Consider the following 25560-nt stretch of genomic DNA (forward strand, 5'->3'; position numbering starts at 1 on the left):
ACCACCAGGTACTACTACTACTACTACCACCAGGTACTACTACTACTACTACCACCAGGTACTACTACTACTACTACTACTACTACTACTACTACTACTACTACTACTACTACTACTACTACTACTACTACTACTACTACTACCACCACCACTACTACTACTACTACTACTAGTGTACTACTACTACTACCACCAGCAGGTACTACTACTACTACCACCACCAGGTACTACTACTACCACTACCACCACCAGGTACTACTACCACTACCACCACCAGGTACTACTACCAGGTACTACTACTACTACCACCACCAGGTACTACTACTACCACAACCAGGTACTACTACTACCACCACCAGGTACTACTACTACCACCACCAGGTACTACTACCACTACCACCACCAGGTACTACTACCACTACCACCACCAGGTACTACTACCACTACCACCACCAGGTACTACTACTACTAGGTACTACTACTACTACCAGGTACTACTACTACCACCACCAGGTACTACTACTACTACCACCACCAGGTACTACTACTACTACTACTACCACCAGGTACTACTACTACTACTACCACTACTACTACTACTACTACTACTACCACCACCAGGTACTACTACTACTACTACTAGTGTACTACTACTACTACCACCACCACCAGGTACTACTACTACTACTACCACCAGGTACTACTACTACTACTACCACCAGGTACTACTACTACTACTACCACCAGGTACTACTACTACTACTACCACCAGGTACTACTACTACTACTACCACCAGGTACTACTACTACTACTACCACCAGGTACTACTACTACTACTACTACCACCAGGTACTACTACTACTACTACTACCACCAGGTACTACTACTACTACTACTACTACTACTACTACTACCACCACCACCAGGTACTACTACTACTACTACTACTACTAGTGTACTACTACTACCACCACCACCAGCAGGTACTACTACTACCACCAGCAGGTACTACTACTACTACTACCACCAGCAGGTACTACTACTACTACCACCACCAGGTACTACTACTACTACTACCACCACCACCAGGTACTACTACTACTACCACCACCAGGTACTACTACTACCACCACCAGGTACTACTACCACCACCACCACCACCAGGTACTACTACTACCACCACCACCAGGTACTACTACTACTACTACCACCACCACCAGGTACTACTACTACCACCACCACCATCAGGTACTACTACTACTACCACCAGGTACCACTACTACTACCACCACCAGGTACTACTACTACTACCACCACCTGGTACTACTACTACTACCACCAGGTACTACTACTTCTACTAACACCAGGTACTACTACTACTACTACCACCAGGTACTACTACTACTACTACCACCACCTGGTACTACTACTACTACCACCAGGTACTACAATTACCACCACCACCAGGTAATACTACTACCACCACCACCAGGTACTACTACTACTACCACCACCAGGTACTACTACTACTACTACTACTACTACTACTACTACTACTACTACTACTACCACCACCACCACCAGGTACTACTACTACTACTACTACTACTACTACCACCAGGTACTACTACTACCACCACCAGGTAATACTACTACCATTACCACCAGGTACTACTACTACTACTACTACTACCACCACCAGGTACTACTACTACTACTACCACCACCACCAGGTACTACTACTACTACTACCACCAGCAGGTACAACTACTACTACCACCACCAGGTACTACTACTACTACTACCACCACCTGGTACTACTACTACTACCACCAGGTACTACTACTACCACCAGGTACTACTACTACTACTACTACCACCAGGTACTACTACTACCAACACCAACACCACCAGGTAATACTACTACCACCACCAGGTAATACTACTACCACCACCACCACCAGGTACTACTACTACTACTACTACTACCACCACCAGGTACTACTACTACTACTACCACCACCAGGTACTACTACTACTACTACTACCACCAGGTACTACTACTACCACCACCAGGTACTACTACTACCACCACCACCAGGTACTAGTACTACTACTACCACCACCAGGTACTACTACTACTAATACTACTACTACTAACACCACCAGGTAATACTACTACCACCACCACCAGGTACTACTAGTACTACTACTACCACCACCAGTACTACTAGTACTACTACTACTACTACTACTACTACTACCACCACCACCACCACCAGGTAATACTACTACCACTACTACTACTACCACCACCAGGTACTACTACTACTACCACCACCATCAGGTACTACTACTACTACCACCACCAGGTACTACTACTACTACCACCACCACCAGGTACTACTACCACCAGGTACTACTACTACTACCACCAGGTACTACTACTACCACCACCACCAGGTAATACTACCACTACTAATACTACTACTACTACTACCACCACCACCAGGTACTACTACCACTACTAATACTACTACCACCACCAGGTACTACTACCACTACTACTACTACCACCACCACGTACTACTACCACTACTACTACTACCACCAGGTACTACTACTACCACCACCACCAGGTAACACTACTACTACCACCACCAGGTAACACTACTACTACCACCACCACCACCACCACCACCAGCAGGTACTACTACTACTACTACTACTACCACCAGCAGGTACTACTACTACTACCACCACCAGGTACTACTACCACTACCACTACCACCACCAGGTACTACTACCGCTACCACCACCAGGTACTACTACCAGGTACTACTACTACTACTACCAGGTACTACTACTACTACCACCACCAGGTACTACTACTACCACCACCAGGTACTACTACTACTACCACCACCAGGTACTACTACTACCACCACCAGGTACTACTACTACTACCACCACCATCAGGTACTACTACCACTACCACCACCAGGTACTACTACTACTACTACTACTAGGTACTACTACTACTACCAGGTACTACTACTACCACCACCAGGTACTACTACTACCACCACCAGGCACTACTACTACTACTACCACCAGGTACTACTACTACTACTACCACCAGGTACTACTACTACTACCACTACTACCACCACCAGGTACCACTACTACTACTACTACTACTACTACTAGTGTACTACTACTACTACTACCACCACCACCAGGTACTACTACTACTACCACCACCAGGTACTACTACTACTACTACTACCACCACCAGGTACTACTACTACTACTACCACCAGGTACTACTACTACTACTACTACTACTACCACCACCACCACCACGTAATACTACTACCACCACCACCAGGTACTACTACTACAACCACCACCAGGTAATACTACTACCACTACTACTACTACCACCACCAGGTACTACTACTACTACCACCACCACCAGGTACAACTACTACTACCACCAGGTACTACTACCACCAGGTACTACTACTACTACCACCAGGTACTACTACTACCACCACCACCAGGTAATACTACCACTACTAATACTACTACCACCACCAGGTACTACTACTACTACTACTACTACTACTACCACCACCACCAGGTACTACTACCACTACTAATACTACTACCACCACCAGGTACTACTACCACTACTACTACTACTACCACCACGTACTACTACCACTACTACTACTACCACCAGGTACTACTACTACCACCACCACCAGGTAACACTACTACTACCACCACCAGGTAACACTACTACTACCACCACCACCACCAGCAGGTACTACTACTACTACTACTACCACCAGCAGGTACTACTACTACTACTACCACCAGCAGGTACTACTACTACTACCACCACCAGCAGGTACTACTACTACTACCACCACCAGGTACTACTACCACTACCACTACCACCACCAGGTACTACTACCACTACCACCACCAGGTACTACTACTACTACCAGGTACTACTACTACTACTACTACCACCAGGTACTACTACTACCAGCACCAGGTACTACTACTACCACCACCAGGTACTACTACTACCACCACCAGGTACTACTACTACTACCACCACCATCAGGTACTACTACCACTACCACCACCAGGTACTACTACTACTACTACTACTACTACTACTAGGTACTACTACTACTACCAGGTACTACTACTACCACCACCAGGTATTACTACTACCACCACCAGGTACTACTACTACCACCACCAGGCACTACAACTACTACTACCACCACCAGGTACTACTACTACCACCAGGTACTACTACTACTACCACTACTACTACTACCACCACCAGGTACTACTACTACTACTACTACTACTAGTGTACTACTACTACCACCACCACCAGGTAACACTACTACTACCACCACCAGGTAACACTACTACTACCACCAGGTAACACTACTACTACCACCACCACCACCACCACCAGGTACCACTACTACTACCACCACCACCACCACCAGCAGGTACTACTACTACCACCAGCAGGTACTACTACTACTACTACTACTACCAGCAGGTACTACTACTACTACTACCACCACCAGGTACTACTACTACTACCACCACCAGGTACTACTACTACTACCACCACCAGGTACTACTACTACCACCACCAGGTACTACTACCACCACCACCACCACCAGGTACTACTACTACCACCACCAGGTACTACTACTACTACTACTACCACCACCACCACCAGGTACTACTACTACCACCACCACCAGGTACTACTACTACTACTACTACCACCACCAGGTACTACTACTACCACCACCACCAGGTAATACTACTACCACTACTACTACTACCACCACCAGGTACTACTACTACTACCACCACCATCAGGTACTACTACTACTACCACCACCAGGTACTACTACTACTACCACCACCAGGTACTACTACTACTACCACCACCACCAGGTACTACTACTACTACCACCAGGTACTACTACCACCAGGTACTACTACTACTACCACCAGGTACTACTACTACCACCACCACCAGGTAATACTACCACTACGAATACTACTACCACCACCAGGTACTACTACTACTACTACTACCACCACCACCAGGTACTACTACTACTACTACTACCACCACCACCACCAGGTACTACTACCACTACTAATACTACTACCACCACCAGGTACTACTACCACTACTACTACTACTACCACCACGTACTACTACCACTACTACTACTACCACCAGGTACTACTACTACCACCACCACCAGGTAACACTACTACTACCACCACCAGGTAACACTACTACTACCACCACCACCAGCAGGTACTAATACCACTACCACTACCACCACCAGGTACTACTACCACTACCACCACCAGGTACTACTACCAGGTACTACTACTACTACCAGGTACTACTACTACTACTACCACCAGGTACTACTACTACCAGCACCAGGTACTACTACTACCACCACCAGGTACTACTACTACCACCACCAGGTACTACTACTACTACCACCACCACCATCAGGTACTACTACCACTACCACCACCAGGTACTACTACTACTACTACTACTACTACTACTACTACTACTAGGTACTACTACTACTACTACCAGGTACTACTACTACCACCACCAGGTATTACTACTACCACCACCAGGTACTACTACTACTACTACTACTACTACTACTAGGTACTACTACTACTACTACCAGGTATTACTACTACCACCACCAGGTACTACTACTACCACCACCAGGTACTACTACTACCACCACCAGGTACTACTACTACCACCAGGTACTACTACTACTACTACTACTACCACCACCAGGTACTACTACTACTACTACTACTACTACTACTACTACTACTACTACTAGTGTACTACTACTACTACCACCACCACCAGGTACTACTACTACTACCACCACCAGGTAACACTACTACTACCACCAGGTAACACTACTACTACCACCACCACCACCAGGTAACACTACTACTACTACTACTACCACCAGCAGGTACTACTACTACTACTACTACCAGCAGGTACTACTACTACTACTACCACCACCAGGTACTACTACCACCACCAGGTACTACTACTACTACCACCACCAGGTACTACTACTACTACCACCACCAGGTACTACTACTACCACCACCAGGTACTACTACTACCACCACCAGGTACTACTACTACTACTACTACTACTACTACTACTACTACTACTACTACTACCACCACCACCACCAGGTACTACTACTACCACCACCACCATCAGGTACTACTACTACCACCACCAGGTACTACTACTACTACTACTACCACCAGGTACTACTACTACTACCACCACCAGGTAATACTACTACCACCAGGTACTACTACTACTACTACTACCACCACCACCACCAGGTACTACTACTACTACTACCACCACCACCAGGTACTACTACTACCACCACCACCAGGTACTACTACTACTACCACCACCACCAGGTACTACTACTACTACCACCACCAGCTACTACTACTACTACTACTACTACCACCACCAGGTACTACTACTACTACTACTACTACCACCACCAGGTACTACTACTACTACTACTACTACCACCAGGTACTACTACTACCACCACCAGGTACTACTACTACCACCACCACCAGCTACTACTACTACCACCACCACCAGGTACTACTACTACTACTACCACTACTACTACCAGGTACTACTACTACTACTACTACTACTACTACTACCACCACCACCACCAGGTACTACTACTACCACCACCAGGTACTACTACCACCACCACCACCAGGTACTACTACTACCACCACCAGGTACTACTACTACTACCACCACCACCAGGTACTACTACTACCACCATCAGGTACTACTACTACCACCACCAGGTACTACTACTACTACTACTACCACCAGGTACTACTACTACTACTACCACCACCTGGTACTACTACTACTACCACCACCAGGTACTACTACTACTACTACCACCACCTGGTACTACTACTACTACTACCACCACCTGGTACTACTACTACTGCCACCAGGTACTACTACTACCACCACCAGGTACTACTACTACTACTACTACTACTACCACCACCAGGTACTACTACTACTACTACTACCACCACCACCAGCTACTACTACCACCACCAGCTACTACTACCACCACCACCACCAGCTACTACTACCACCACCACCACCAGCTACTACTACTACCACCACCAGGTACTACTACTACTACTACTACTACCACCACCAGGTACTACTACTACTACTACTACTACCACCAGCTACTACTACTACCACCACCAGGTACTACTACTACTACTACCACTACTACTACCAGGTACTACTACTACTACTACTACCACCATCACCACCACGTACTACTACTACTACCACCACCAGGTACTACTACTACTACTACCACTACTACTACCAGGTACTACTACTACTACTACCACCACCAGGTACTACTACTACTACCACCACCACCAGGTACTACTACTACTACCACCACCACCAGCTACTACTACTACTACTACCAGCTACTACTACTACCACCACCACCACCACCACCAGGTACTACTACTACTACTACTACTACTACTACTACCACCACCAGGTACTACTACTACTACCACCACCACCACCAGGTACTACTACTACCACTACTACTACCACCACCACCAGCTACTACTACTACTACTACCACCACCAGGTACTACTACTACTACTACCACTACTACTACCACCACCAGGTAATACTACTACCACCACCACCACCACCAGGTACTACTACTACTACTACCACCACCAGGTACTACTACTACTACTACCACCACCAGGTACTACTACTACTACTACCACCACCTGGTACTACTACTACTACCACCAGGTACTACTACTACTACCACCAGGTACTACTACTACTACTACCACCAGGTACTACTACTACTACTACCACCACCTGGTACTACTACTACTACCACCACCAGGTACTACTACTACTACTACCACCACCTGGTACTACTACTACTACTACCACCACCTGGTACTACTACTACTGCCACCAGGTACTACCACCACCACCACCACCAGGTACTACTACTACTACTACTACCACCACCACCAGGTACTACTACTACCACCACCAGGTACTACTACTACCACCACGACCAGGTAATACTACTACCACCACCACCACCAGGTACTACTACTACCACCACCACCAGGTACTACTACTACTACTACTACCACCACCACCACCACCAGGTACTACTACTACTACTACCACCACCACCAGGTACTACTACTACCACCACCAGGTACTACTACTACCACCACCACCAGGTACTACTACTACTACCACCAGGTACTACTACTACTACTACCACTACTACTACCAGGTACTACTACTACTACTACCACCATCACCACCACGTACTACTACTACTACCACCACCAGGTACTACTACTACTACCACTACTACTACTACTACCACCACCACCACCACCTACTACTACTACTACTACTACTACCACCACCACCACCAGGTACTACTACTACTACTACCACCACCAGCTACTACTACCACCACCACCACCAGCTACTACTACTACCACCACCAGGTACTACTACTACTACTACCACCACCAGGTACTACTACTACTACTACTACCACCACCAGGTACTACTACTACTACTACTACCACCAGGTACTACTACTACCACCACCACCAGCTACTACTACTACCACCACCAGGTACTACTACTACTACTACTACCAGGTACTACTACTACTACTACTACCACCATCACCACCACGTACTACTACTACTACCACCACCAGGTACTACTACTACCACCACCAGGTACTACTACTACCACCACCACCAGGTACTACTACTACTACCACCAGGTACTACTACTACTACTACCACTACTACTACCAGGTACTACTACTACTACTACCACCATCACCACCACGTACTACTACTACTACCACCACCAGGTACTACTACTACTACCACTACTACTACTACCACCACCACCACCACCACCAGCTACTACTACTACTACTACTACTACTACTACTACTACTACTACCACCACCACCACCAGGTACTACTACTACTACTACCACCACCAGCTACTACTACCACCACCACCACCAGCTACTACTACCACCACCACCACCAGCTACTACTACTACTACTACTACTACTACTACCACCACCACCAGGTACTACTACTACTACTACTACCACCAGGTACTACTACTACCACCACCACCAGCTACTACTACTACCACCACCAGGTACTACTACTACTACTACTACCAGGTACTACTACTACTACTACTACCACCATCACCACCACGTACTACTACTACTACCACCACCAGGTACTACTACTACTACTACCACTACTACTACCAGGTACTACTACTACTACTACCACCACCAGGTACTACTACTACTACTACCACCACCAGGTACTACTACTACTACCACCACCACCAGCTACTACTACTACCACCACCAGCTACTACTACTACTACCACCACCACCACCACCACCACCAGGTACTACTACTACTACTACTACTACTACCACCACCAGGTACTACTACTACTACCACCACCACCACCACCACCAGGTACTACTACTACCACTACTACTACCACCACCACCAGCTACTACTACTACTACTACCACCACCAGGTACTACTACTACTACTACCACTACTACTACTACTACTACTACTACCACCACTACTACTACCACCACCACCACCACCACCAGGTACTACTACTACTACTACCACTACTACTACTACTACCACTACTACTACCACCACCAGGTACTACTACTACTACTACCACTACTACTACTACTACCACTACTACTACTACCACCACCAGGTACTACTACTACTACTACCACCACCAGGTACTACTACTACTACTACTACCACCACCTGGTACTACTACTACTACCACCAGGTACTACTACCACCAGGTACTACTACTACTACTACTACCACCAGGTACTACTACTACTACTACCACCACCTGGTACTACTACTACTACTACCACCACCTGGTACTACTACTACTACTACCACCACCTGGTACTACTACTACTACTACCACCACCTGGTACTACTACTACTACCACCAGGTACTACTACTACTACCACCACCAGGTAATACTACTACCACCACCACCAGGTACTACTACTACCACCACCACCACCAGGTACTACTACTACTACTACTACCACCACCACCACCAGGTACTACTACTACTACTACCACCACCACCAGGTACTACTACTACCACCACCAGGTACTACTACTACCACCACCACCAGGTACTACTACTACTACCACCAGGTACTAATACTACTACTACCACTACTACTACCAGGTACTACTACTACTACTACTACCACCATCACCACCACGTACTACTACTACTACCACCACCAGGTACTACTACTACTACTACCACTACTACTACCAGGTACTACTACTACCACCACCAGGTACTACTACTACTACTACCACCACCAGGTACTACTACTACTACCACCACCACCAGCTACTACTACTACCACCACCAGCTACTACTACCACCACCACCACCACCACCACCACCACCACCAGGTACTACTACTACCACTACTACTACCACCACCAGGTACTACTACTACTACTACCACCACCACCACCAGGTACTACTACTACCACTACTACTACCACCACCACCACCAGCTACTACTACTACTACTACCACCACCAGGTACTACTACTACTACTACCACTACTACTACCACCACCAGGTAATACTACTACCACCACCACCACCACCACCACCAGGTACTACTACTACTACTACCACCACCAGGTACTACTACTACTACTACCACCACCTGGTACTACTACTACTACCACCAGGTACTACTACTACTACCACCAGGTACTACTACTACTACTACCACCAGGTACTACTACTACTACTACCACCACCTGGTACTACTACTACTACCACCACCTGGTACTACTACTACTACCACCTGGTACTACTACTACTACCACCAGGTACTACTACTACTACCACCACCAGGTAATACTACTACCACCACCACCAGGTACTACTACTACCACCACCACCAGGTACTACTACTACTACTACTACTGCTACCACCACCACGACCAGGTACTACTACTACTACTACCACCACCACCAGGTACTACTACTACCACCACCAGGTACTACTACTACCACCACCACCAGGTACTACTACTACTACCACCACCAGGTACTACTACTACTACTACTACTACTACTACTACTACCACCAGGTACTACTACTACTACTACTACTACCACCACCAGGTACTACTACTACTACTACCACCACCTGGTACTACTACTACCACCACCAGGTACTACTACTACCACCAGGTACTACTACTACTACTACTACCAGGTACTACTACTACTACCACCACCACCACCAGGTACTACTACTACTACTACCACCACCAGGTACTACTACTACCACCACCACCAGGTACTACTACTACTACTACTACCACCAGGTACTACTACTACTACTACTACCACCAGGTACTACTACTACTACTACTACCACCAGGTACTACTACTACTACTACCACCACCACCACCACCAGGTACTACTACTACTACCACCACCACCACCACCAGGTACTACTACTACCACTACTACTACCACCACCACCAGCTACTACTACTACTACTACCACCACCAGGTACTACTACTACTACTACCACTACTACTACTACTACCACTACTACTACCACCACCAGGTAATACTACTACCACCACCACCACCACCACCAGGTACTACTACTACTACTACCACTACTACTACTACTACCACTACTACTACCACCACCAGGTACTACTACTACTACTACCACTACTACTACTACTACCACTACTACTACTACCACCACCAGGTACTACTACTACTACTACCACCACCAGGTACTACTACTACTACTACTACCACCACCTGGTACTACTACTACTACCACCAGGTACTACTACCACCAGGTACTACTACTACTACTACTACCACCAGGTACTACTACTACTACTACCACCACCTGGTACTACTACTACTACTACCACCACCTGGTACTACTACTACTACTACCACCACCTGGTACTACTACTACTACTACCACCACCTGGTACTACTACTACTACCACCAGGTACTACTACTACTACTACCACTACTACTACCACCACCAGGTAATACTACTACCACCACCACCACCACCAGGTACTACTACTACTACTACCACCACCAGGTACTACTACTACTACTACCACCACCTGGTACTACTACTACTACCACCAGGTACTACTACTACTACCACCAGGTACTACTACTACTACTACCACCAGGTACTACTACTACTACTACCACCACCTGGTACTACTACTACTACCACCACCTGGTACTACTACTACTACCACCTGGTACTACTACTACTACCACCAGGTACTACTACTACTACCACCACCAGGTAATACTACTACCACCACCACCAGGTACTACTACTACCACCACCACCAGGTACTACTACTACTACTACTACTGCTACCACCACCACGACCAGGTACTACTACTACTACTACCACCACCACCAGGTACTACTACTACCACCACCAGGTACTACTACTACCACCACCACCAGGTACTACTACTACTACCACCACCAGGTACTACTACTACTACTACTACTACTACTACTACTACTACCACCAGGTACTACTACTACTACTACTACTACCACCACCAGGTACTACTACTACTACTACCACCACCTGGTACTACTACTACCACCACCAGGTACTACTACTACCACCAGGTACTACTACTACTACTACTACCAGGTACTACTACTACTACCACCACCACCACCAGGTACTACTACTACTACTACCACCACCAGGTACTACTACTACTACTACTACTACCACCAGGTACTACTACTACTACTACTACCACCAGGTACTACTACTACTACTACTACCACCAGGTACTACTACTACTACTACCACCACCACCACCACCAGGTAATACTACTACCACCACCACCAGGTAATACTACTACCACCACCAGGTACTACTACTGCCACCACCACCACCAGGTAATACTACTACCACTACTACTACTACCACCACCAGGTACTACTACTACTACCACCATCAGGTACTACTACTACTACCACCACCAGGTACTACTACTACTACCACCACCACCAGGTACTACTACTACCACCACCAGCTACTACTACTACTACCACCACCACCACCACCACCACCACCACCAGGTACTACTACTACTACTACTACTACCACCACCAGGTACTACTACTACTACCACCACCACCACCACCAGGTACTACTACTACCACTACTACTACCACCACCACCAGCTACTACTACTACTACTACCACCACCAGGTACTACTACTACTACTACCACTACTACTACTACTACCACTACTACTACCACCACCAGGTAATACTACTACCACCACCACCACCACCACCAGGTACTACTACTACTACTACCACTACTACTACTACTACCACTACTACCACCACCACCAGGTACTACTACTACTACTACCACTACTACTACTACTACCACTACTACTACTACCACCACCAGGTACTACTACTACTACTACCACCACCAGGTACTACTACTACTACTACTACCACCACCTGGTACTACTACTACTACCACCAGGTACTACTACCACCAGGTACTACTACTACTACTACTACCACCAGGTACTACTACTACTACTACCACCACCTGGTACTACTACTACTACTACCACCACCTGGTACTACTACTACTACTACCACCACCTGGTACTACTACTACTACCACCAGGTACTACTACTACTACCACCACCAGGTAATACTACTACCACCACCACAAGGTACTACTACTACCACCACCACCACCAGGTACTACTACTACTACTAATACCACCACCACCACCAGGTACTACTACTACTACTACCACCACCACCAGGTACTACTACTACCACCACCAGGTACTACTACTACCACCACCACCAGGTACTACTACTACTACCACCAGGTACTAATACTACTACTACCACTACTACTACCAGGTACTACTACTACTACTACTACCACCATCACCACCACGTACTACTACTACTACCACCACCAGGTACTACTACTACTACTACCACTACTACTACCAGGTACTACTACTACCACCACCAGGTACTACTACTACTACTACCACCACCAGGTACTACTACTACTACCACCACCACCAGCTACTACTACTACCACCACCAGCTACTACTACCACCACCACCACCACCACCACCAGGTACTACTACTACCACTACTACTACCACCACCAGGTACTACTACTACTACTACCACCACCACCACCAGGTACTACTACTACCACTACTACTACCACCACCACCAGCTACTACTACTACTACTACCACCACCAGGTACTACTACTACTACTACCACTACTACTACCACCACCAGGTAATACTACTACCACCACCACCACCACCACCACCAGGTACTACTACTACTACTACCACCACCAGGTACTACTAATACTACTACCACCACCTGGTACTACTACTACTACCACCAGGTACTACTACTACTACCACCAGGTACTACTACTACTACTACCACCAGGTACTACTACTACTACTACTACCACCACCTGGTACTACTACTACTACCACCACCTGGTACTACTACTACTACCACCTGGTACTACTACTACTACCACCAGGTACTACTACTACTACCACCACCAGGTAATACTACTACCACCACCACCAGGTACTACTACTACCACCACCACCAGGTACTACTACTACTACTACTACTGCTACCACCACCACGACCAGGTACTACTACTACTACTACCACCACCACCAGGTACTACTACTACTACCACCACCAGGTACTACTACTACTACTACTACTACTACTACCACCAGGTACTACTACTACTACTACTACTACCACCACCAGGTACTACTACTACTACTACCACCACCTGGTACTACTACTACCACCACCAGGTACTACTACTACCACCAGGTACTACTACTACTACTACTACCAGGTACTACTACTACTACCACCACCACCACCAGGTACTACTACTACTACTACCACCACCAGGTACTACTACTACCACCACCACCAGGTACTACTACTACTACTACTACCACCAGGTACTACTACTACTACTACTACCACCAGGTACTACTACTACTACTACTACCACCAGGTACTACTACTACTACTACTACCACCACCACCACCACCAGGTAATACTACTACCACCACCACCAGGTAATACTACTACCACCACCAGGTACTACTACTGCCACCACCACCACCAGGTAATACTACTACCACTACTACCACCACCAGGTACTACTACTACTACCACCATCAGGTACTACTACTACTACCACCACCAGGTACTACTACTACTACCACCACCACCAGGTACTACTACTACCACCACCAGCTACTACTACTACCACCACCACCACCACCACCACCACCAGGTACTACTACTACTACTACTACTACCACCACCAGGTACTACTACTACTACCACCACCACCACCACCACCAGGTACTACTACTACCACTACTACTACCACCACCACCAGCTACTACTACTACTACTACCACCACCAGGTACTACTACTACTACTACCACTACTACTACTACTACCACTACTACTACCACCACCTACTACTACCACCACCACCACCACCACCAGGTACTACTACTACTACTACCACTACTACTACTACTACCACTACTACTACCACCACCAGGTACTACTACTACTACTACCACTACTACTACTACTACCACTACTACTACTACCACCACCAGGTACTACTACTACTACTACCACCACCAGGTACTACTACTACTACTACTACCACCACCTGGTACTACTACTACTACCACCAGGTACTACTACCACCAGGTACTACTACTACTACTACTACCACCAGGTACTACTACTACTACTACCACCACCTGGTACTACTACTACTACTACCACCACCTGGTACTACTACTACTACTACCACCACCTGGTACTACTACTACTACCACCAGGTACTACTACTACTACCACCACCAGGTAATACTACTACCACCACCACCAGGTACTACTACTACCACCACCACCACCAGGTACTACTACTACTACTACCACCACCACCACCAGGTACTACTACTACTACTACCACCACCACCAGGTACTACTACTACCACCACCAGGTACTACTACTACCACCACCACCAGGTACTACTACTACTACCACCAGGTACTAATACTACTACTACCACTACTACCACCATCACCACCACGTACTACTACTACTACCACCACCAGGTACTACTACTACTACTACCACTACTACTACCAGGTACTACTACTACCACCACCAGGTACTACTACTACTACTACCACCACCAGGTACTACTACTACTACCACCACCACCAGCTACTACTACTACCACCACCAGCTACTACTACTACCACCACCAGCTACTACTACCACCACCACCACCACCAGGTACTACTACTACCACTACTACTACCACCACCAGGTACTACTACTACTACTACCACCACCACCACCAGGTACTACTACTACCACTACTACTACCACCACCACCAGCTACTACTACTACTACTACCACCACCAGGTACTACTACTACTACTACCACTACTACTACCACCACCAGGTAATACTACTACCACCACCACCACCACCACCACCAGGTACTACTACTACTACTACCACCACCAGGTACTACTACTACTACTACCACCACCTGGTACTACTACTACTACCACCAGGTACTACTACTACTACCACCAGGTACTACTACTACTACTACCACCAGGTACTACTACTACTACTACCACCACCTGGTACTACTACTACTACCACCACCTGGTACTACTACTACTACCACCTGGTACTACTACTACTACCACCTGGTACTACTACTACTACCACCAGGTACTACTACTACTACCACCACCAGGTAATACTACTACCACCACCACCAGGTACTACTACTACCACCACCACCAGGTACTACTACTACTACTACTACTACTACCACCACCACCACCAGGTACTACTACTACTACTACCACCACCACCAGGTACTACTACTACCACCACCAGGTACTACTACTACCACCACCACCACCAGGTACTACTACTACTACCACCACCAGGTACTACTACTACTACTACTACTACTACTACTACTACCAGGTACTACTACTACTACTACTACTACCACCACCAGGTACTACTACTACTACTACCACCACCTGGTACTACTACTACCACCACCAGGTACTACTACTACCACCAGGTACTACTACTACTACTACTACCAGGTACTACTACTACTACTACTACTACTACTACCACCACCACCAGGTACTACTACTACTACTACCACCACCAGGTACTACTACTACCACCACCACCAGGTACTACTACTACTACTACTACCACCAGGTACTACTACTACTACTACTACCACCAGGTACTACTACTACTACTACTACCACCAGGTACTACTACTACTACTACCACCACCACCACCAGGTAATACTACTACCACCACCACCAGGTAATACTACTACCACCACCAGGTACTACTACTGCTACTACTACCACCACCACCACCAGGTAATACTACTACCACTACTACTACTACCACCACCAGGTACTACTACTACTACCACCATCAGGTACTACTACTACTACCACCACCAGGTACTACTACTACTACCACCACCACCAGGTACTACTACCACCACCACCAGGTACTACTACCACCACCACCAACACCACCTTGTTTTGGGATGAGTTGGACCTCAGAGTGAAGGAAAAGCAGTCAAATGCTCAGCATATGTGGGAACTCCTTCAAGACTTTTGGAAATGCATTCCAGGCAAGCTGGTTGAGAAAATGCCAAGAGTGTGCAAAGTTGTCAAGAGAAAGTGTCTACTTTGAAGAATCTAAAATGTATTTTGATTTGTTTAACACTTTTTTGGTTACTACATAATTCCATATGTGTTATTTCATAGTTTTGATGTCTTCACTATTATTCTACAATGTAGAAAATAGTAAAAATAAGAAAAGCCCTTGAATGAGTAGGTGTGTCCAAACTTTTGGCTGGTACTGTGTATATGGTACTGGTACTGTGTAGATGGTACTGGTACTGTGTATATAGATTTTTAGCAAATATTTTCTTACTTTTAAAATAATTCTGCATTGTTGCTTAAGGGCTTGTAAGAAAGAGTTTCACAGTAAGGTCTACACCTTTTGCATTCGGTGCATGTGACAAATAAAATGTGATTTTACACACACCATTCACTTCTGGTGGGGCCTACTGTACACACATTGATAGCCATGCAGGGCAACGAGGGCACTAGGATATCTACTGCTGGTGACTAAAGCTATATTTTAAATCAATGTCCTTGTCTCCTCTGGCATAACATTATTTCCCTCTGCTCTACACCATGCTACAGTGGACACCTGTCTCACACACACACACACACACACACACACACGAGTAGAGGGCGCAACAGAGGTCCTAACCCCAACTGTGCACAAAAGACGACCTCTCCTGCTTCATCAAGTTGCCCCTCTCCAACCCGACCACCCAGACATAAGAAGTGACAGACCATGTGGAAAGACACACACGTACACCACACACTCTGAATGTGCTCGGCTGGTCCCTGGGGAATCCAGGTCCTTTGTGAGATCCCATCTATTCTGTTCTTCATCCATATTCACCACATAATAGTTGTAGGTCAATCCTGTGGCTATTAATAGGAACAGCCTCTTACGTCACACACAGACCCAGACATAGTCACTGGCTCAGAAAGACAGGGGGAGAGAGAGCAAGGGGTAGAGGGATGGAGGAATAGGCAGCAGGAGAGAGAGCGAGGGGTAGAGTGACAGAGGAATAGGCAGCAGGAGAGAGAGCGAGGGGGAGAGGGATGGAGGAATAGGCAGCAGGAGAGAGAGCGAGGGGGAGAGGGACGGAGGAATAGGCAGCAGGAGAGAGAGCGAGGGGTAGAGGAGGGACAGAGGAATAGGCAGCAGGAGAGAGAGTGAGGGGTAGAGGGACAGAGGAATAGGCAGCAGGAGAGAGAGCGAGGGGGAGAGGGACAGAGGAATAGGCAGCAGGAGAGAGAGCGAGGGGGAGAGGGACGGAGGAATAGGCAGCAGGAGAGAGAGCGAGGGGTCAGCCTCAACCTTACAACAAGGGTTTTGCCACCAAGTACTAAGTCATGTTTTGCAGAGGGGTCAAATACTTATTTCCCCTCATTAAAATGCAAATCAATTTATAACATTTTTGTCATGCGTTTTTCTGGATTTATTTGTTGTTATTCTGTCTCTCAATGTTCAAATAAACCTACCATTACAATTATAGACTGATCATTTCTTTGTCAGTGGGCAAACATACAAAATCAGCAGGGGATCAAATACTTTTTTCACTCACTGTATGTATGATGATGATTCACCAGAGGTGTACAGACATTCTAGAAAACAGTATTTCTCATCCTCCTGTCCATGGATGGAGTGCCACAGGTTCCTGCCTGTCATGTTGCTGGACGGCAAAACGGCTGGGCTGAATGTCAACAGTCAGGGAGTCTCTCTCTAAACTAAGTCCTATATCCTCAGGGTGTTAAGACAGAGTAGGAATGTCTGAGGCTTTGGGTGTCAGACAGAGTTTGTTAATCCCCCCGTTTGGAGAGGGAACTATCAACTATCATCTGCTGTCACTCACTACCACCAATCACACAGCCGAGGCTTTAAAATCACAAACGCAATTTGTGATTTGAATGACCTATGGTAGAGGTGCTGCATCAAATCAAGTAATCTAGTGACTCCCCTGTTCTCTCTACCATGGCTATCTAGTGACTCCACTGTTCTCTCTACCATGGCCATCTAGTGACTCCTCTGTTCTCTCTACCATGGCCATCTAGTGACTCCCCTGTTCTCTCTACCATGGCCATGTAGTGACTCCCCTGTTCTCTCTACCATGGCCATCTAGTGACTCCCCTGTTCTCTCTACCATGGTCATCTAGTGTCTACCAGTTGAGTTGTCTACGTTGGTCCTGGTGTTCCAGCAACAGGAATGCAGAGTGCTGGCGAGTTTCCAGAAAGTGCTGGGTTTAATTGATGGGTCTCTCAGGAGATAAGGAGGGTTCTGTTTCTTTGCCAGCCTCAGAGTGTGTGTGTGTGTGTGTGTGTGTGTACACATTGTCAGGCCTCCCCCTCTCTCCATTCCAGTGTTGTCGCTAGCAGACATTCCATCTGACCCCTACTCAAACTTGGGGAAAGACAGCAGCTCTCACACAATCAGCAGGCTTTTTCCAACCAGAATTCTACAAGAACCTCAACTATCACCCTCAATACAGTGTTTCCCCTAGGATTTTTTAATTTTATAGCAGAGGTGGCAAAGTTAGCGTTGGAGGGGTAGGGGTAGTGAGCGTGGCCAATGGAGTGGTCTCCGACTGAACATTTTACAGACCCTCCTCTTGGCCACAGAGGCAGGATTTGGCTGTTTTAAAGCAAATTTCCTGAAAATCTACACATTTTGTCATGGGGCTGAGAGATTGTTCTCTTATGCTATCTGAGGGACTCAAATTATAACTAAATTAAATGGGGGCTCCATGCCATGACATTCTTTACATTTTAGATTCTGCCTGTCTAGTTTGTATTTTGGTGGTTGTTAGCTCTTAAAGATGATGTAAACAACATTCTTTACATTTTAGATTCTGCCTGTCTAGTTTGTATTTTGGTGGTTGTTAGTTCTTAAAGATGATGTAAACAACATTCTTTACATGTGGTTTTAGTTGTTTAAGTTCACACTGAAAACATTTTATAGTCCCAAATAAAATAACTAGGGGTTAAGCAGTACGGAAAGAAATAAACTCTAAACCGATCAGTTAGTGCAGTGTTGCAAAGTCCACAAGAAAGAGACTGGTGACCAGGAGGTGGGTACCTGGAAAACAAGCAGCTTCTGGCATAAAACTATTCTATCCATCACCCTGTCGAGTGTTAGGCAATGCAACAACACAAAAGGTTTGGGCATGTTGGCTAGGGCTAGCTGGCTGGGAATCAAACCCAGATACTGTCTGAGACTAAAGAGGACCACATAAGCCCACTGAGCCAGCCCTCTCTGGAGCTAACATAAGTATTCCAGTCCAAGGTGTGGTCACGACAAGCCTGGCGAAGGCAAACTACCACTGGGATATAATTTCATGTAGGGCTAAACTGTTGTGGTAGTGACACGCTGGTTGAGATACAAGTCGGAAGTTTAGATACACTTAACTCGTTTTTCAACCACTCCACAAATGTCTTGTTTACAAACTATAGTTTTGGCAAGTCCGTTAGGACATCTACTTTGTGCATGACAAGTAATTTTTCCAACAATTGTTTAAAGACAGATTATTTCACTTATAATTCACTGTATCACAATTCCAGTGGGTCAGAAGTTTACATACACTAAGTTGACTGTGCCTTTAAACAGTTTGGAAAATTCCAGAAAATTATGTCATGGCTTTAGAAGCTTCTGATAGGCTAATTGACATAATTTGAGTGAATTGGATGTATTTCAAGGCCTACCATCAAACTCAGTGCCTCATTGCTTGACATGGGAAAATCAAAAGAAATCAGCCAAGACCTCAGAAAAAAAACTGTAGACCCTCACAAGTCTGGTTCATCCTTGGGAGCAATTTCCAAACGCCTGAAGGTACCACGTTCATCTGTACAAACAATAGTATCCAAGTATAAACACCATGGGACCACACAGCCGTCATACCACTCAGGAAGGAGACTCGTTCTGTCTCCTAGAGATGAACGTACTTTGGTGCAAAAAGTGCAAATCAGTCCCAGAACAACAGTAAAGGACCTTGTGAAGATGCTGGAGGAAACCGGTACAAAAGTATCTATATCCACAGTAAAACAAGTCCTATATCCACATAACCTGAAAGACCGCTCAGCAAGGAAGAAACCACTGCTCCATAACTGCCATAAAAAAGCCAGACTACGGTTTGCAACTGCACATGGGGACAAGATAGTACTTTTTGGAGAAATGTCCTCTGGTCTGATGAAACAAAAACACAACTGTGCCTCAAGGTATTGGAGTGGTCATCACAAAACCCTGACCTCAATTGGGATATTGAAGTTCTAAACCAAAGTTTGCTGAATTCTTTAGCCTACATCGGAGTGTCTCTTCAAAATATGAATGATCACCATATTCACCATTCAATTCTCTCTGCAATGCTACACTGGCCTTTTTTAAAGGAAGAGATGTTTACTGTACGTGTTATATCTGGCATGCTAAATTGGAGGCTACAGACAAACTGAGGGGTTTTAAATAGTGAGCAGAGGTTATTTATTAGCTGGGCCTGAAAGGATTACCCCATCCCAGCCAGCAGACGAAACCAGAGTTTGCTTTAAACAGAAGGTTTGTCCAAGAGTAAACTGTGGCTTTGTGTCTAAGAGTGAAGTGTTGGCCAGACAGTGGTGGTCTCTCCCCCCACAAAAGCTTGTGGAAGGCTCCCCGAAACATTTGACTCAAGTTAAACAATTTAAAGGTAATGCTACCAAATACTAATTGAGTGTATGTAAACTTCTGACCCACTGGGAATGTGATGAAAGAAATAAAAGCTGAAATAAATCATTCTCTCTACTATTATTCTGACATTTCACATTCTTAAATGTAAGTGGTGATCCTAACTGACCTAAGACAGGGAATTTTTACTAGGATTAAATGTCAGGAATTGTGAAAAACAGAGTTTAAATGTTTTTGGCTAAGGTGTATGTAAACTTCCGACTTCAACTGTACCTCCCTTGGATCCTCTTCCTGACTTACACAGATGTGACTGGGACTAGAAACCTCCTGTGGCTCGTGACATGCTAGTCTTTGCTTAGTTAGGCCCTGAGCAGATCACAATCAACACTGTTTCCATATAGTGTGCCCCCCCCCCCCCCTTGTCATACACACTAGTAACCCTGCACCCTAAGAGACTGTTTTCATGTAGAATTTTGAGGTGGACTGACCAGCCTCTGATGCAGCGTGACTGAGGGAGAACACCACTGTCTGGCCAACACTTCACTCTTAGACACAAAGCCACGGTTTACTCTTGGACTAACCTTCTGTTTAAAGCAAACTCTGGTTTCGTCTGCTGGCTGGGCTGGGGTAATCCTTTCAGGCCCAGCTAATAAATAACCTCTGCTCACTATTTAAAAACCCCTCAGTTTGTCTGTAGCCTACAATTTAGCATGCCAGATATAACACGTACAGTAAACATCTCTTCCTTTAAAAAAGGCCAGTGTAGCATTGCAGAGAGAATTGAATGGTGAATATGGTGATCATTCATATTTTGAAGAGACACTCAGATGTAGGCTAAAGAATTCAGCAAACTTTGGTTTAGAACTTCAATATCCCAAACAATCGCAACATTCTAGTTCCAATGCAAATTAGTATGTTATGTCATGAAACATTGGGACAGTGAGCCTATGTTAGGCTATATGGCTCTAACTGTGCCTTCTATGCAGTCACAGTGACTGAAAGAGACATTGAGGAAGGGATCGATGATAAGCTCTCTGACATGGGAATATCTGTTCTCTCACGATACTGGACCCTGAGAGCTCGGAGAGTTTATACCACCGACCCACCCACACACTAAGCTACTTGTAGTATGTATGTCACATCAAGAGTGCAGAGTTGACTATTATTATTATTATTACAACTGTTCTATCAGCAATTCACATTGACCAAAGTCAGTGATGGAAGTAATGGAAGTAATGGAGAATCGAGACACGACAGACAATCTATCCAACACCCTCTGAAAGGCTAATTAGTTAACTAGTTAGAAGTGAATTGTTGCCAAGTGGAATTTAAAATCAAGCCTGTTGCGATAAGATGCAAATTTGCATTGCCAGGACGATAACTACTGCTAGCCGTCATCCCTGATTTGCGCCTGACAGTCTCGAGTCTGTCAAGTCAAATCACACTTTGACACATAGCTGACACTATTTCTAGCTAGTTTAACGTTATGTTTAGTAGTACAGGGTCATGAAAACATCGATTTGACCACCACTAACCAACCCCAATGGACAGACTCACCGAATGGTTGACTCCCCACATGAGGACGCTGAGCAGAGGGTCGCTGGCTCGGAAAAGCTTCACTTTTTGAGCCACGAAGTGTTTCTTCTTCGTCTTGCTCGCAATAGATGCGGCAATGCTGCTCGCTGTAGCCATCTTTAGTGGCAATTGGCTGGATATCACCCAGTCTGTGACAGTTCGTTATGGAGCTGGGAGAGTAGCCTCTCAATGATCACCTACACTCTGCATTTAGCTAGCGAGCAATCAAAAACAACTGTAGTCTTTTCTGTATTAGCTAGATACTCCAATTTGCCTTAGGTTTTAGATTCCAACGGAGCTCGCCTGCCTACTACACACTCCGTCCTTAGCTAGCTGTTGCAGAGCAGCGGCTGCACTGGCCAAAGCTAACGATAGCTTACTAAACTAGAAAGCTAGTCAGTCCTTTTATATTTTCTGTTTCTTACGCGTTCGTTGGTCAGCCCCAAAATATGCTAGTGTCCCAACCGTTATTGCAGTGACAAAGAGGAGAAATCTAAAATCTACGGTGTATCAAATCTGTGTTATTTCCTACGATGCTTCCGGCTCGGTGTTGCGCTGTCAACTGACAGCTCCTAGGAGGGAGGTGATAGCGTTTCATCTACGCCTTCCTCAGTCAGTGGGTGTGTGGCACATCACCGTCTCGTCAGCAACACTAAAACATTATTTCCGGGTCGCGGAATTTCGGCAATTAACTACACCTTTCTAATAGTAGAAATGTGTAGTTAACCTGCATTTATTCATGATATACAAATGGCCACAATGCAATACACGGTATATTAAATACATATTCGTTTATAGAGAGAGAACTTTTCTAGGTGCCGAGGAAAAGTGGGTCTGGGATTATTCTGCGTTCAAAACAACTGGGAACTCGAAAAAGAACGACCTCCGACTGGGAAAAATCGATTTGAACGGTCATCCAACTCTGAATTCCAACTTTGGAAATCGGGTCTCTTTCTATAGCTCCGAATTTTCTGACCTGAAGTTCACTAGCGTCATGATTTGACCAAATAATTTTCAGAGTTCAGAGCTGTTTTGAACGCAGCACTAGGGTCTGTAGAATCTAGTGTCCTCCGTAATTATTGGGATAGTGACATTGT

At 45.9% G+C, this 25560-nt stretch overlaps 1 protein-coding gene across 3 annotated transcripts in view; it reads right to left on the reverse strand.

The window, feature by feature from the left end:
• LOC139366930 (phosphatidylinositol 5-phosphate 4-kinase type-2 alpha-like) overlaps positions 1-25089 on the reverse strand; it is a 62028-nt gene extending 36939 nt beyond the window's left edge. For 2 of the 3 annotated variants that reach the window (XM_071104689.1, XM_071104688.1), the window contains exon 1: positions 24446-25005. In XM_071104689.1, coding sequence (XP_070960790.1) covers positions 24446-24580 — 135 coding nt within the window. In that variant the 5' untranslated portion in view covers positions 24581-25005. Of the gene's footprint in view, positions 1-24445 lie in introns of all 3 variants that reach the window. The other variant, XM_071104690.1, reaches the window with a different exon arrangement.
• Positions 25090-25560: the final 471 nt, after the last annotated feature.

Source organism: Oncorhynchus clarkii, chromosome 15 (genome assembly GCF_045791955.1).
Source record: "Oncorhynchus clarkii lewisi isolate Uvic-CL-2024 chromosome 15, UVic_Ocla_1.0, whole genome shotgun sequence".
Taxonomy (NCBI): Eukaryota; Metazoa; Chordata; class Actinopteri; order Salmoniformes; family Salmonidae; genus Oncorhynchus; species Oncorhynchus clarkii.